Source organism: Xiphophorus couchianus, chromosome 17 (genome assembly GCF_001444195.1).
Source record: "Xiphophorus couchianus chromosome 17, X_couchianus-1.0, whole genome shotgun sequence".
NCBI classification, from domain to species: domain Eukaryota; kingdom Metazoa; phylum Chordata; class Actinopteri; order Cyprinodontiformes; family Poeciliidae; genus Xiphophorus; species Xiphophorus couchianus.
The window spans coordinates 15,872,031-15,890,047 of NC_040244.1; the positions used below are offsets into that span (position 1 = coordinate 15,872,031).

At 40.4% G+C, this 18,017-nt stretch overlaps 1 protein-coding gene across 1 annotated transcript in view; it reads right to left on the reverse strand.

Moving 5' to 3' along the window:
• syn3 (synapsin III) overlaps nt 1-18,017 on the reverse strand; it is a 104,250-nt gene that overhangs the window by 15,534 nt on the left and 70,699 nt on the right. Inside the window, exons 7-10 of the mRNA XM_028044083.1 lie at nt 4,824-4,886; nt 2,280-2,422; nt 440-514; nt 116-218 (exon numbers count right to left, since the gene is read on the reverse strand). Coding sequence (XP_027899884.1) covers nt 116-218; nt 440-514; nt 2,280-2,422; nt 4,824-4,886 — 384 coding nt within the window. The remainder of the gene's footprint in view (nt 1-115; nt 219-439; nt 515-2,279; nt 2,423-4,823; nt 4,887-18,017) is intronic.

Genomic DNA, 18,017 nt, shown 5'->3' on the forward strand with positions numbered 1-18,017 from the left:
GTGAGTAAAAGACCTGCGTAAAACGGCTCCCGCTGTTGCATAACGCAGCAGCTTTCAGCCGCCTTTTGCGTCAAATCCTTTTCCTGCGTGTTGTTTTTCGGGAACGCACACTGACCTCAATAATGTAGTCGTTGCCATCTTTTCCGTGGACAGCCTTCACGGCGCAGATGTCGAGGCCACCAAACATCTCAGCACAGGAGTCCACCCACATGCGATATCTGGACGAGTCACACAAAACCCCAAAAACAAAAAAAAACAAAAGACAATTCAACAACCAGCAATGATTGGAGGATCGGAAAGTACACCCCGTCATAAAACAGCACGTCTGTCAGAACCTCTTGGATTTCTGCTCAGAAACTGACAGCAGTTATGAAATATCCAAGAAACACGTTTGTCTGTGACGGTGGACATTCTCGTGGGAAACTTCGGGGCGGCTGACCTGTCCGTCATTGCGATCTGCTCCAACATGGCAGAACCCGTGTTGGCCTTCCAGTTGCCAGAAATCGAGGTCCTCCTAAAAAAAATGAAAGAGAAAAGAAAAGAAAAAGCACTTGAACAGCTAACCTCATGAGACAGCTATCACACGTTCATCAGTGACGGTGACTGCCGTCCACACCTACGATGTTGTTTGCGTCAGGAGCCAGTTACGGGCCCCTGCTTTCATTGGTGAGACTGGAGGAAACGGGGGGATCAGATAAGTTCTATCATTTTCCTCTGGTTTTTCTTTCTTTTTTTTTTTTACTGGTAATTATCGAGATACGCAGACATGAAAATTAGAAGGGTGTTCACTGGAGCTTTTTGCTTCTTCACGCTCGACTAACTTTGCAGAGAACTTTCTGTTGCTTCCAAATGGGTGTGAGTTAAATACTACTGGAAAATGAAGTTAGCGACTGGCTTGTTCTGACATCAATAGCAAGGACACCTGCAAGGTTACGGGCTAAAGCCAGATGGATTTGAGAGGCATCTTAGCACAGGGAGCAGATTTCAGGGTCTGTTCATGGACTTTGTTTTTTCTTATTGGTCATGTTTTACCAACACAATCTCCTAGAAATGTATATGAAGGATCAACACAAAGTAATGAATTTCTGGTTTGCACAACAGTTTTTTGTTTGTGTGGGTTTTTTTTTGAAGCCTTGCAGTCATAACCACTGACATTACGACTGCACGTGTTTCAGGGTACGTCTCCTATTACATGAAGATGTTTTTGTTTTTTTAAATATATACATATAGTAAGTTTTTATTTCAAAATACAATCATACACAACAGTATAAAACATATATATATATATTTTACAGATTATTGTGTAAGGAAAAATGTACTCTTGGCAGTACGACAAAATGAAAACAAAGACAACGACAAAGAAATTAGAATAATAAAATAAAATAAAAAGGAGTCAGGGTAATTATCTAAATAACTGGCTACTCTGCACTGATTACCGTTTACACTTTAGGATGGTTCTGCCTATCTATAAAGACACGGGACTTTATAGACTTAGAGGCGGAGTGAGCATTGGGATCAATCTTAGGCTGAGTGAGAAGGTCCAAAAACGGCTGCCAGATAGTACAGAACTTATTAGCGGAGAGCGTGATGTCATACTGCAATTTCTCCAAATGGAGTTTCTCAGTTATTTCAGTTACCCACATTTTAAACTGAGGAACTTTGTCAGTTTTCCACAATTTTAATATTACTTTCTTGGCTATTACAATTCCACCCACCACAGTTGTTTGCACAAAGATGCTGCGGTTCCTAAGTGAAAGAGAACATCCACATGAAGTTGCTTTGACCTAACTCCTTTGCAGCTCTGACTTCACGTTTGGGACATTGTCTCCACCAACCAGACTCAAGTCCTTTGCAGTCTTCATGGGTTTCCTTATATTTCAATCTGTCCATCTTCCCGTTACTTTTGACCAGGTTCCTCAGGCCTGTTGAAGACGACACGGCCATGTTCCATCATGGAGATGGTGTGTTTGAGTTTTCCCCCAAAAGAATGGCAACGTTTTTGTTGGGCCATATAAAATCCTTATAAAGCACATTAAAAATAGTAAGATAAAGATATCTGACAAAGGGGAATGAATATTTCTTTCAAGGCACTCAGTAACATCTTGAGTCTTAAAAAACTTAAGAAGAAGGCATTCTGCCCAGGAATTGCACTTGAATTAAATCGTAAAAATACAATCATCAGCTCTATGCGTCTGGTAATGTTCATGTATTCCATGCATCTGTTATCTCTAAACTCTATCAGACTTTGTATCAAACCAAACGTAAGGTAAACCTCGTACATGTAAGCCTTGTAGTTGCTGCCGATCTTCTGGATGCGGATGTCGTATTTGGACTGGACGAAGGGCTCGGTGGTGGCATAGGTCCCGGCCAGGGCCACCACGCTGGTGATGTCCTGGAAGTCCTGCTGGTTCTCCACTTTAATCTGCAGGAGAGACGCCGCTCATTAGCGAGGAGCTAATCACAAAGCAAGGCGCTGCTGCCAGAGCAGGCAGTGGCTCCTACCGAATCCCGCAGGAATCTAACAGTTGTACACAGGCCGAGTAATGAAGGGCCCCTGGATGGAAACGAGGCCAGGGGCGGCTTTGAACTACGTCACTATGGAGTTATTAGGCTGTGGACTGTAAGCACAGACTGGAGGGAAATGATCAACACTCAACATGTCTGCAACACGACATTCATTTTTCACAGCATACGTTTGCCTGGTAACTGTCCTCTAAACCATTTGTTTTCTGTTCGAATTCATGCCACCGCATCTCTATTGAATGTGGGTCTGCACTTTGTTTAGGCCATCTTATAACCTTTTTTTACAGTTTATTTGCTTCATTCACAGGTGACCTTGTCCTGTCGATATCTTAGATATGCCTGAGCTTAAGCTACTACTACAGTTGTTTGTTGGAGTCGTGTCACATCAGTTCCTAAATGCCTGTTTGTAGGAGCATCGATTATTGGTCTATAATGTGGTAAATGGGGTCAAATGAATCGTATTGAGTTGCTTGTCTAGTTTGAACCATGCAGACTCCTAAGGTTGTCACAGATCTTCTCACTGATTGTTCCCAGATCTGGACCTAAACAGGCAGCATTTAGCTTCTGTAGTAACCAGATCTATCTCGAGTAATTTGTTATTTAGAATATGTGACGGAGGATCATTTTAAAACGGCATTTTATATTTACTCTAGCTTTGTTTACGTGCTACAAAAGGACGCCGAGCATTGGCAGGCGTTGGGGACCAGAACCGCCCGGGAATACGTCAAATCTAAAAATATTGATGATACTGCCAACAGTAGAACCACCTATTTGCTTAATTTGGTAAATTTCCGTAATAATATTAAACAATTAAAGGCGGAAAGTGCTGCCTAGTTAAAAACAAATGGCGGCGCCTGTAGCTGAGGTTGATGACACAGCTCATAAAAACACTGTTGGGGAGAAAATATTAACAACAGACCACGTGTTTGGGCAAGTGTCCTTCATCAAGGTCATGCAAGCCGAAACAAGTTGATCTGTTGCTATGACACTCCCTGTTTGTTTGTTTTTTTCTCCTCCTTTTATTAGATTTAAATGTTGCACTAAATGAGGAAGGAAAGAGCATCTACATGAAAAACTGTACGATTCTGGAGGTTCTCGGTGGTTTCTAAGGCTGTTCAAAGACAAAGTCCAAAAAGCACCAGTAAAGTCATATGAATTTTCTGGGTGGATCAAAGAGCCCCTGTTAGCAATGACGCAATAGAAGCAACACTAGGATAATAAATAGGGGGGAAACTGAACACGACAGAATGTTCCCAAAACTGTAAAAAAAAAAAAAAAAGGTTTCAAAAGCAGGGCGGGCCATTAATTCCACTTAACAGTGTTGTTACCGTCATAAGATGAAAATACTTGTTAAAACCAACAGCTGAAGCAGCTAATAAGTCATTTGGTTTCACAAATTAGCTTAAGACACAGAGGAGCAAATTACTGACAATGACACAACCATGACTTACTAGCTGCACACCCTCTGAACTCTTTAGAATCGGACGGGTAGAACAAATGACTTCATGGAGGCTCTTGAGCTTTCTGGAATATTCTAAATCCTGACAGGAATCCGCCAGACAGATGAAAGTGGAATCTCCCCGTCAGAATGAAATAAATAATCTATCTGATAACTTTCCTTTTGTCACAACTATTGTGTAACTCCATCTCACGAATAAATAACAATAGCTTTTTTTTTTTCCTGTCAGGAAAGACTTGTGTATTATTCTTCGGGGCGTTATGTAACCAGCATACATAACAGGGATTTTGTCACGGCAGTCACTTCAGTCAGTCAAACTGTGAAAGATGAGAACAAGTGTTTGTTTAAAGTCCACTGAGAGGCTGAGTCGGCCTGCACCACATCCGTCTGATTTCTGTTTCCTGTCGGAACCAAAGACTCGCCGAGTCGTCTGCAAAAAGACGTCGGCTTTACCTGAGAGCGATCGAATCAAACCTGCGAGTTTGTCTGGAAATTCTCTGGCTCCCTTCAGTAACTCCCAGACAAGAAGAGCTAAAAATACCCAATATTTATTTAGATAGCATCTTAATTTGAACACATGGTGTCCTTTCAGAGACATGCTGCGTATATGTGAGAAATAATGTTTTAGTTCCAACTCAATAGGGGTCTGACACATATTGACCGTTCTGACTCTTTAAAATGTTTTTCTGTTGTAACTGGAGATAATTACAGAGAAGAAGAGTTCCAAGCATTAAAGTCAACACAATAACTTCAATACATGATTCTAAAACGCTCAATTACAACAAAGATAAAAGCTCAAATGAACCCATATGAAAGTGTTGTAATGTTTTAAAGAGCTCACCTTTCCCATACCAGCATGAGCATGCCCCATCTTGACCACCACAGGGAACGAAGGGCTTGTGATCTGCAGACAGGATCATCATCACAAAATCATTAATAATAATAAAAAACCATTAATAATAATAAAAGGTTTGTTTTTTTCCTGGCTCTGGTTACTTTGACATCATTTGTTAACCCGCTTAAATTTGACATTTTGAACTAAAACAGAATTTTTTGCTAACATGTGCGCAATAGAGTCTAGTTGTCAACACAAGAGTCATTGAATTAGAAGTCTTATTTAGCCTAATGAGTGTAAACAACATGTGAAACTAATTCAGGAACAGAAATGCATCGATTCCATTTCTTTTCGTATTAATTAGAAAAAATATTAGCAGCTAACGGCTAACTACAAAGCTAACAGTGAACATAGCAACAGTGATTGACTTTTTACTGAAATCCTACTGCTAAATGTTAATACAATAAAGTAGTTATTTCCAAGAAAACAACATAAAGCTTGACCAAAAGTATATTTTATCTTCTCCTTAGCTAACGGCTAATAACATCAGCCGTTGTTAGCTAAGTAGAACAACGGCTAACAACGTGGTGTTGTTAGGTGTTAGAATATAAAAAAAATAGTATGCCAATGTGAACACCTTTCCAATAGTACTGTAAATAAAATTAAACAGTTCCGTTGTGCGTTTTTACACAGTAGATGAGATTATAGCAGAAATAGTGTTCACACTTTTACAAAAAGTTAATGTAAGATTTTAATGTAAGATGGGATTACCTTTAGCGTAGACAACACATGTATGTAGTGGAGGATAAAAACACATGTACATAAGATACCAGAGTATCTATGTGTTTAAATATCAGTCGTTGGGGTGAAAATATGACACATCAAACTGGTTAACCCAGCCTTACTTTCAACATCTCTGTTTAGGCTACATTTTGACGGCACATATGGTCTAAACAGCAACCAATTTTTAATGTATATTTTCAGGCCATTTAAAGACATTGACTAGCCAAACAAAAACATGATGGATTTCTGTTGTGCCAAAAAAAGGAGGGAACATAAATTCTGACTCAAAATCCTGGAAAGGGAGGTCAGTTAGTTGTCAGACAAAGGGTTTAAGGAGGTTTATATATTAACTCAGACCTTTAAATATCCAGGAAGACAGACGTGTGGTAAACACCACACAGAGACACGATCAAAAGCGGAAACTTCTCCCGCTTGTTTGGGATTTGGATTGTCCAGAAACAGACTGGCTTTCAGGCCGTCCCATCAAACCGAGCGCTGACTGGCACTGGGAGGAGTTTGGGGAATGATGATGGTTAGTTCCATTCTGGTGTAAGGTTCTGGGAAGCAGTGTGGAAGGCCACATGTCACTGGGAAGCGTCTGGACAGTGCCAGGCAAACCACAAACATGCCATTTTTCATCATTTGTAGAGTTGAAGTAGACGAAGCATCTTCAAACCTCCATGTGGTTACAAGCCAAGCATTGCTCTAATAAGACTGGAAAATGGGAACCCCTCTAAAGAGGGAGCTTTTTATTCCCCCCCCTTCAATACTCAGCTACACAACAGACTTTTAGGTAAATTTCCTCATCTAAAAATATGTGTGTACATAACTATTCAAAAGTATTGGGTTGTTACTATTGCAGACATTTAGAATGTAACTATTAGAAATTTTGACTTCTTGTAAATTCTCTAATGCTGCTGTATTAAAAAAAACCTGACACCTGGCTCGAAATACGGAGAAATGAAGGATCTTTCCTGGAATATCATCTCATCCTATGACTGTCGAGTCGCCTTTGAAGTGTTCCAGTTCTGAACAGTGCATCTGTGTTGGGATCAAGGGTGTGGATTTCAGTGTTATGCTCCGTCGGAAGTAGGTTTGGAACTTTCACCAACTTCTCATTTTCTTTTGTCATATAATATAATTATAATTTTGATAATGATAATGATAATTTATTTCAGACAGACATCTCACCAACAAACAAAATAAAGAAGACTTTCATGTTTCTAAGTGTAAAATACAATACCTATCAAATTTACATATTTACATACTCAATACGTGTAAAAACTTATTCGGTGACTGTAAGTCTGAAAGGGAGTATGATGAAGTTTAACTTATATAATCATTCTCCTTTTCCATTCATTAATTTATAGCATAAGTAGTCTTTCTATTTCTAGTATCCTTTCCAAAACAATAAAACAATAATAATAACTATAATACGTTTTCCTGAACCAAATGAAAGTAATACATACACCCATATATATACAGTATACATACGCATCTACCTGAATATATACATAAATAACATTTGCCTATTTACACACCCACATATATTTACACACACACACACACGCCTGCACCGCATTGCATCCACAGTGCTGTAATTCTCAGGAAATTCATCACCCCTGTTCATCCTTATACTTTTGAATAGTAACCATTTTAAGTTTTTTCTTAAAATAGCTCATGCTTGGACTTTGCTTCAGCTTTTTGGTGAGTTTATTCCAAATTTTCACTCCAGTGACAGAAATGCACATTCTTTTCATTGTTGTTCGAACATATAAAGTTCTGAAGTTGAGGTTTTCTCTATAATCATATCTCCCCACTCTATCAGTAAATAATTTTTGAATATTTCCTGGTAATAATTTGTTTCTTACTTTATACAAAAACTGTGCAGTTTGAAACTCTACCAAATCTGGGAATTTCAGAAAATAAGAATCTATAAATAGATTGTTGGTATGACAATAAAAATCAACTTTGTGAACTATTCTAATGGCTCTTTTCTGTAATGTGCATAATGGTTGAAGTGAAGATTTGTAAGTGTTACCCCAGACTTCCACACAGTAACTTAAATATGGCAAAATAAGTGAATATTCACTGACCACCTGGGAAATAAACATCAATGTTCCATAAATGGTCGCAAGTGGTCAAAAAATAGACAATTTAATCCAAAAACAAGCCTTGCTGTCAGTTTAGGTTTCAGTTTTACGCATTCAGAATGCCAAGGTGAGTAAAGTGTTTGCACAGTGTAAATAATCAGAGCACGTAATGCTGTCATTGAGTCATGGCTGGAAGGTTTGAGGCACAGTTGTGTTGATTCTGTAGCAGTGGGCCCAGTAGGTGTGTAAAAGCAGGACAATTGTGCTCCTGAAAATAATCCGTGGCCGTTGGTGTCGGCAATAGTCTTGTACGCTACAGTATGAAATACATTGTTATCTTCTGGCTTCAAGACTTCCTGCTCCACTGAATGGAAGGGAAGATACGCAGCAGTTTGACAGCGGTAAGAATACATATCCCAAAGATGGCAACAGGCCAAATGGACAGAGGAAACATAAGAACAGACATTCCAACAAGGAAGGAAGTATGCTATCATTTCATGCACACCCTTCCCTGTCAGTAGACTGGGCCACACATCGCAGGCCTGCTGCCAAGTTGTTTCAGGCCTTTGACTGACCGAGATGATGGAGTGCGCGAGTACAGCTGATATTGACAAGCTGTGACCACACAGGCCTGAACGGCGAACTGTCGGCACCCAGTGGCTGCACAGGTTTCCCTGTTGTCACTTTTGCCACCGCATCAAGAAGAATTGTGGAAATTCCTGAGAATATGCAGAGTGGCGAGATGAAATATGAGGGGAGCTGATCGTCTCCACTTGAAGAACAAATTGTTATGTAGAAAAGCCAGCGTCCCGTCAGAGTGAAGTCGAGCTGCCTTCATAATGAGAAGAAACACGTCAAGGTGTGTTCTTTGACTTGTAGGCATTATTTTGAAGTAAGGGAAGCAGTTCTTCAGTTGATGTAGGGAAACAATAAAGATTACTTGTCAACAACACCATTTCAAAAATAAAGAGACCTTCTCCACTTTAAACCAAACTTGTCCTTTTATTGTAAACCTTTTGATGAGAAAAGAAGATGGCGATGGGAAGCAGCCGTCAGCTGTGAGGACTGGCAGCCCTCTGTGTTTGTGGATTTTCTGTGAAGATTTTACAAGGTAAAAGAAGGTACACATCTACATGTCAGGTAGGAGAAAAATTAACATCATTCAAAATAGGACATGACCATTCAGGCTGCTGCTTCCACAGACAGACTAGCTTGACTTGAACTAGTAGAAGACATGGCTTAACTGGCAAAAACAACTTGGGAAAACAATCACAGTCCGTTAAATACTACCATTCTGACGTCCGTCATGATGCCTCAATGTGATTAAGTGATGTGGTTGCAAAGGGTCAATAGACAAACACAGCATCATTCTTTTATGGAGCTAAAGTCGCTATCTGCTCTGAAGCTTCCTGAATCAATGAAAAACTGAGATCGTTTTCTTACTGTTTCTAATAAACATGGAGTGTATTTTTCTAGCAACAAAAAAAGCATGAGATATCCATGAAAATGCTGGCTGATTGTTACCTGCCAGGAAATGGATAAAAAAAATGGGTGTGGTTGAAACACAACTTAAAAAAGGGACATTTAAACTAAAGTCAGGACTTTAACACGTTCACTTTGATTAGGTAATTACATCTATTTTAAAGTTAAACATTTTTTAAAAAATGTTTAAAAAAGCAACATCCGTAGTTAACAGTGATGGATGGCATGCTCCTTCTACTGGCCCACTGGGGGTTTTATTTGCTTAAAAATGATCTGATAGGACACTGGGAAAGACTAAAAGCAGTTAGCCTATAACTGAAGCTATTCAAACCTAAAGCAGCATTTAAGTGCTAAACAAATCGCAGCAGCATAGACGTCCCCAATGTTAATGTCAACGTCCACAGTCCACATTTCTAAAGAAAGTCCATGAATGATCATGAGTGCCTGAAACACTGGAAAGATGAATGGCTAGAATAACACCTTGCACCAATCTGATGGTTGACTGTAGTGTTTATATGAGATCTGTTTCTCACAACTTTAAGATCCGCCTAAAGCACCGGGTCTACTGGAATTTACAACCTTTACAGGAGTAACGTGTGCGTCACATGACGCATGATACGGAGCCTGAGGTTCAACACATATCTGAGAAGAGCTCGGCAGAGGGGGATCTCTGTTGGCCTCGTGGAGAGAGTGTTTTGGGTGGACAGGGGAGGGGGAAGGAGGAGCCGCCCACTCTGTCTGGACACGTTCCTTCCAGTCATTCCCATCGTCATGGCAATGACGGCAGACAGGTCGAGGTGAGACGACCACATCCTCTGTGTCTGATCAGACAGAACCATCAGACGGAGGCGGGCCCCGCCATATTGTTTTTGCTGACCACAAAAATATCTGTTTCAGGAATAAGTCAATATTTGACAGGGGAAATACTTGCAGTCTTTGAAGGAACTTCAACCGGACATCACGAGTGTTTGTCATCATCTGTGGAGCTGCTGAGCATTTTCTATCGAGGCAGACACATTGTTGTCCTTGTCAGTCTTCCCTTCCTTTTACACTCATTGAAATGAAGCACTTCCCTTGACAGGTTCTTCCATTTAAGGCAATCTGCAGAAAGTCCCTTTGAGCAAAGAAGGATCAAGACATGAAAAACCTGCAAGTGCAACTCCACTAAAACAAACCAAAAATAAAATTCAATATCAATTGACCTCTTTATTGGAACAGGCTTTTAAACAGTTTTCCGAGCTCAAGCTTCAAGCCACCAAGCAGAGCTGTAAGAAAATATTCTGCGCCTCTGATGTGCATTATAACTCCATCCTCCGCCTCAGACATGAGGGAGTCAGTTTTATGGGAGCAGTCTTTATTTTTACAGAAATTGATACATATAACGAGACTGTTCAACAAAACAAGTTTCCGCTATTTCGAGAAAGTTGGCGCGCGGGGGCCTCCGCAGACCCTCAGATGCCACTATCCTGCTTTCATCTGCACCCCTCAGCCTTTGATTCCGAGAAGGAAAATCTGTAAAAGGCATCTTGTGTGTCAAAAAGGCTAAGAAAGAGCTAATTATATGGTGGGTTACTTCACCAGTCTAGGTTTTCTTCTTAAACAAATTTCAGTAAATATGGCTGAGGATCATACGGAGTACTTCAGGGAAACCCATTCACCAACAACCCTCAGTTAGACTGGATTTGCATAGCTCCCTGTACGCAAGTCAAAACAAAGACTGATGCTCAGGCCAGGATTGGTGGTGAATCATGGTGATGTGCAATATACTCTGCTAAGTTGTTTTCATTGCTAAAATTACAAAAGTACTCTAAGCTAAGACTAAAAGCATTAAAAGCCTTCATGTTCATGTTTCCTGTTTAAAACAGGGGTGTGAGAAGACAAAGACAAATCAAGATTTTTACCATTTTGGAGGAGAAACCAAACAACATCCAGTCATATTTGATAAATTTGAAGGTAAATGAAAAGTTTGTATGTTTTAATAACTCAGTACTTGAAGCGAAACTTTGTACTATTTTGTCCAAAAAGCTAAATTTAGTTGATCATGATTGATGAAACAATAAAAAAGGGTAAAACATCCAAGGGGTGAATACTTTATATATACATTGTATGCACATGTTGTTTGTTGCTGTGGTTTTTTTGGTTCTCATTTTTTCTCTCTTTCTGCAGGTGTAGAAGCAGACTGCTATCTTAGTAATCTCTTTATCCTTCTTCCTCTCTTCTATTCTTATCTCCCTCTCTCATTTTTAACTTTTGATCCATCTCTCCTCCAGTGCTTTTTCTCCTTTTCCCTTCTTCTTCCATCTCTGTGTCATTGCATTCGATATAAAATGAAGGCAATTTCCGATCGTTTTTTTTGGTAACACTTTATTTGACGGGTTGTGAATAAGACTGACGTCATAAATGTGACATAACACGTTTATGACGTAAGCGTGTTCAAGACTTACTGTCATGAACACGAGTAAGTCTTCGTGAATATTTATGACTGGTGTCATAAAGTGTCATTCGGCAAATCATGACACTTTTAATACAAAGTTGACATTATTCAAAATGTTTTCGTCATGACAACTGGACATTAACCAAGAAATCATGATCTGACATAAATTTGTTATAAAAGTATTACTGATTAAACTTTAAGAATTATGTAGCTTTATGATATTAAAGCTAAAGTTTAATCAAGTGAAGCATTTTTTAAAAAAAGCCGTAATGCTTCTGTAACCTGTTGTTCTGTTGTGCTTTTCCTTGACACTCAGCTCTGAGTGTTGCACTGCCAGACATGAGATGTTTAAAATACAGAAAAAATATATATGTACTATAATAGTATTATACTACAGACACTCTTTATAAACATTCGGTTTTTCCGTCTAAAACAATGCACAAATATTAATAAAAACTTTAAAGATCACACTTATTTAAAAAAGATTGTTTTGTGAAATAAATACTTGGTTTCAACAGTAGTTATTTATGCTCAGTTTCTTTTATCATAAAACCACAACATTATTCAAAGACCAGCCGAGCAAATTGAACCCAAAACCTAGACTTTCAGCTGCTAAGCTCCTATTGCGTTTGTCGCAGAGCAGTGGGAGTAAAACCCCTCGGTGGATTGCACATGCTGCATAAACCTAAACACATGGCGCATCCATCTCGCCTTTATGATCTCTTAATTTTTACTATGGCCTCTCAAACCTGCCACATCAAGAGGGAGACATGAGGCACGATGGTTAAGGCAGACGGCGAGCGCAGGGGGACCCCGACCCAGAAGCCTTTTCAAGTGTCCGTCTGCAGCGACACCAAAGACGGCCTTCCCACATCAAACGCCGCCTGTGGATTAGGAGCGCTTCAAGAGTCAAGTAATGGCTATGATGAAACTCCCTTTAGAGTTCGAATTTATACACCTGACAGAAGGACTTGTTTCAGCAAAATTTGGCTCTGTTGCTTTTATGGAAAAGCAAAGGAAATTGCAAAGTTTGGTCAAATATCGGGCTTCAGTTGATCACAAAGTAGGAATATTACAACTATCAGGATCATGTTGTTTTTGTCTTTAAAAGTCCTCTACCTTAGCTCTAAACAATACGTCAGAGCTACCGTAAAAGCAACGCTTATGACTCATACAGTAGTTCCTGCTTACAATGCCATAAAAGACATTTACAAGTTGTCATAGTAACCCACAGGGCTAACACCCACACCAAAACAGCAGCACATGCCACTGTAGTGTAGTAAAAGCCACCTAATGTGTCTTGGTAATTGATGTTGTGGAATTCGAGCTCATATGTCTTCCATTAAGAGTCTGTTCCTGTGCATTTCCATGAGGCAGCCAGCTGTCTGGAAAACACAAGTTAGTCCTGGAGGATGGAAGTTTCCAGGGTGAACGCTTTCTGACAAACATAAGGTGGTAATGGAGAAGCAAAGGAGGCAGCCATTGCTTTATCATCAAACCTTACTGTATTTTGTGTTTGGAAGATCCAGAAATAGACAATGTATCCTATTTGGGTGTACAACGGTTCACGGTTCGGTACATTTTTGGTTCATTTCAATCAAGGGAAACAAATAAGTGGCCAATAGAGAAATGAGTTGAAGGAAGAAGGAAAGGAAGGAAGGAACGTATGCATGTAGGTAGATCAGATGGATCAACAATAAAACCACTTAAAGGCGCCATCCAATTGGCACCACCAGGTCCTCCGACCACCACCAGCAGTCACTGTGTCCTTGACCCAAAGACACAAAGACTGAGGCAGACTGAGCAGGCAAACCACCAGTTACAGGACAAAGTCCTACTACGTTAAACTAGACACCCCATAGAATTCAGTCAGGCAACTTCTGCTGTCCTGCAAATCAGCAAATGCAGACTAGTTTCAACTCCAGTCCTCAGGGGCCGGTGTCCTACAACTTTTTGATGTGCCTCTGCTTCAACACCTGAGTCAAATAATCCGGTCACTAGCAGAAGTATGGAGGGCTTGACTACTTACTGAAGAGGTGATTCAGACCTGTTGGATCCCCGGCCCTGAAGACCTGTTCTATATCAATATTAACACGCTTTCCATCACAGCGTCTGACACTTTGCATTCTACCTGCTGATGCTATGCTCAGGTGCTATGCAAACCTATTCCATGAATATATTCACTGTCGTTGAGTTCGTCTGAAGGCCACATGTTGTTCGGAGGTCGGTAGCAGGTGACTGCAAAATGTTAGTGATTTCTGAAGTTACCACTTTATGACCGAGTCTTTGCAATCCACAATCATGTCCAGTTGACTAAGGAATATTTATACAGCTGTAGCTATGGAAGTGATTGAAATACCGGAATTAAATGATTTTGAATACTTTAGGAAAGATAGCATATGCCATGTTAAGGGAGAAACTAATCATAGGGTGCATTCACAACTGCCCCGTTTAGTCCACTTTGATAGAACTCTAGTCAATTTGCCTAGAAAGTCTGATTCATTTGAGGGAGGAGTGAATACGCAATCGAACTCTGATGCGGACCAAAACAGTAAACTCTGATCCTAGGTCTCTCGGTTTGATTGAAGTAAACTCTGGTGCTGTTCGAATGCATATGTGAACGCCAAGTGGACCAGAGACCGCTCCAAAAGCAGGAAGCGGACTGTAGAGTAGGGCATTCTGGGTAAATAGTGAGTCTATCACTGGCATGAAAAATGACTTGAGGGGGTTTTACCAAAAACAAAACAGAAATCCTACAACCTCTAAAATCTGACGCTACTCCACTTATGTTTACCTTTTATGAAGAAGGAAGTTGCACTCAGTTTCTTCTTCAGAGGTTTTTGTCTTATTTCTTCAGTGGCACCTGAGTAAACAGCTTTTTCAAAGGGTTTGGATAGATTGATACGCAGCGGCTGAAAATGTAACAAATGTTGCAATTTTCACCAATTGAACCGAGTCTACCGGACTATCAGGTGTGAAAACACTCAGTCTAAAAACATTAAAGCCACTGTAAATGATCAGCCAGTATGTTTTCAAACCCAAACAACCCAGCGCACTTCATTTAACTAAACAAAGGTATGTCTAAAAGTCAATGCTAAGTAGATGTCCAGATTGTTAAGTTTTGCTATTTATATCCTGCTTCCCTGTGGTTTTGCTTTAACAGGAATCTGAGCAGGTCCTACCAGCACTAATCAATTCAACGACATATTTTTCTTTTTATACGAAGAGAAAGAACAGCTGGGCTTCCAGTGACCCAGCCCTGGAAAGGCCATACGTCCCACATTCCTCTCAGTCAAGAGGAAAAGTGAAATGTCTTTCCCATTTTCCAGACTATATTAGGCCTCGGAAAAGAAAGCGGCGGAGAAAGAATCGGTCTGGCCAGTGTAGGATTCCCACTCCCATTATCCATGGAGGGAATGGAATTATTCCGTCGATCCTTTCAGCTTAGTGACTTTAGCTGGCGAAAACAATCACCAATCCAGACATTGCACCTGTGATGCTGGGGACAACTATCCAAGCACATGAAGAAGGCTAGATGTGCTTTTTCCAAACACTACCCTGTGTGTTCACACAAACAAAGGTCAGAGGTCACAGGGACCAACTGTTGACAGTTGTTGCCATCCCTCAGCTGCCACCAACCTTCCCGAATTATGCGATTTCCAAGAAAACCTCCTGGTTCCCCATCCTCCCCACCCCTTTCCTGCTTTACATCCAGTTTCCAGAAAAGACATTGAATTAGGAAAACTGTAAACATGCAGCTTTACTGTAACATCCAAGACGTAAAACAGACAGAAAGAGTCTGGATTTGATGGAGTGGACGGATTGCTGACTTAACTACGTTTCCACGGGGCTTTAAACTTGCGCGGTTCGCCGCAGCTTCGTGCAACACCGTCCGGAAGATCACAGCTCGCCAGGGCATAAATCACAACCCTCTGAGCTGGTGAGGAGCTATTTTCAAATGCAGCAACAGGCAGGAACAGAGGGAAGTCACATGCTGTTTAAAGAGTAAACTCATCCAGCCGACTTCCCCTACAAAACCATCTAATGCCGATCTCGTGGCAGTTAGGATAAACAGCGTTCGAATCTTTCCTCTCCACTTTCAATTTGAGGTTTTACAACCTTTTTGTTGCAGTGTTCCAGGTGTTTACAGCTCCGAATGTTACGCCGACTGCAGCCCAAGCCCTGAATCCATTCGCAGAATTAAACGATGCAGCAACAAAACTGCGATGGGTGCAAGCACAAAGCGTTAGAAAATGACGTTTCCTTCTTTGCGTTGCTGATAACGTGCCGAAAAAAAGAAAGAGTCGATGCACGAGGCAAGAGGAGTCAGCAACTTTTTCTTTCTTTTTTTCTTTGACAGCAAAGGAAGGGCGGTTGAGATTTTTTCGCCTGAGCGCATACCAGGGTTCAGCCCAAATGTTAGCGCTGGCGCTGCTTTCAATTAAAATACAGCACACAGGGAGGATAACAGGGGGAAACATCAAGGAGGAAGATGTTTGGGAACAGCTGGATGCGGCGAAGTTAGTCTGTATTTATTCCGGCTGTGCGAGCAGCCGGAATAAATGGGGGGGTTGTATAATACAGTGCACTGTAGTGGAACGCTACATTACGTGAAAAGTCATTCAGATCAGCTTAAAGTCCTCTTCATGGGAAGAAAAAATCATTTTGAGAAGTGAAATAAAACAATTAAGGGATTTATTTGTCTAAAAATGATATAACATAGAACTTCAATGTGTTTGACGCTCAAGAATCGGAAACCTCAGATGGAATTTATTCTGGGTTTGACAGATGTGAGTTGTAGTCCATGTCCTGGAGACATCAATGTGTGACTCATCCACAGTCCACAGCTTGTGAATTTTTACACAACAATTGAGAGTGTCTGAATATTCTGGTAATACGACTCTATTCTCATTATTACGACTTTAATCTGGTCATTTATTCATGTATAATTATGATATTCTATGGTACTTTATTCAGGTAATATGACCGTATACTTCCATCATTACAACTTTATTATTTTAATAATAATTTTTTTTCACATTGTTACAACTGGTCTGGAAATATGACTTTACTCTCGTATTAATACGTCTTTATTCTCTCGTTTTTTTTGACTATTGTTGTACAAGTTTGTTTTTGTAACAATCTCATTTTATTCTCGCAATTTAAAAACAACAAAAAGTTTAGCCTGGCTCTGATACTCTGTTGTATTATTTCTGCCTTTAAGGGAGCAAACACATTTTCAAGGCACTGTAATTCAGTTATCCTTGAGCCAGAAGTCCAAACTGAAACATTCCTTCCTTAAGTCCCAAAATCCAGATGAAAAGCACAGTGAGGCTAACAAAACGGCCGCAAGTTTCCATGAAATGACCAACCCATGCACAACTAATGAGGAGAAACACCAAGAGGCCGATTGTCCGTGGTAAAACTGAGATAACAGGCAGATACCCCGACATGCCTGACAAAGTCTGTTTTAGAAGCTGTCTAAACACCATTCTGAAACTCCTAACAGCTAAAATAATAATTGCGTAAGGCGACCCTGTTACCACGCTGTGGATAAATGTTTCTGCAGTCCCTTGTCAGCCTAATGGGGGATTCCGGTAACATAAATAAATGCTGGTTGACTTACCTCCTGCTGTGGTTTGTACAGCAAAGCGTGGTCAGCAATGGTCAACAGAACCCACACATTCTGGTCTGACCAGAGGATGGCTGATCACTACCCACAGAAAGAGTGACACATCCAGAAGAGAAGGAAAACTCCCAACAACCACTTACCGGTAGTCCAAAACAAATAGTACTGGAATACGTGAGATTTTTCATAGAAGAGTTCTTTGATATTCATCTAAGCGCACATTGTATGTATACAACACCAGCCTAGTTACAAGAAATGGAGGGGGAGGGTACTCATACTCTGTAAAACTAGTATTAAGTACTTGTTATGTAAAAGTCAAGAGCATGCTGCCACTCCTTTAACTTCTAAGCGATTTAACAAATGACTCATCATTACTGCGGCTATTAATGGACAATCTGGGAAAGTGTGCAGTGTAATGGTGAAATCACAATAAAAACATTGCTCATACTTTGCACAATCCATATGTGGTCAATGCTTCCTTCGGCCTCATGAAGTAATTATTCTGAACCTACAGATATGAAGCTGAGGTATTTAAGTGCGACACTCTGTATCTATGTTTAAGAATCAAGCTAGCAGGGGGTGCTGTTGTGGCGCAGGGGCTAAACACGACCCACGTATGGAGGCCTTAGTCCTCGTGGCGGAAGTCGCAAGTTCAATTCCCGGCCTGCCGACATTTGCTGCATGTCTTCCTCCTCTCTCATTACCTTCTTTGTTGAACTACTTTCAAATAAAGGCCACTAGAGCCAACAAAACCTTAAAAAGAATCAAGCTAGAAGAGA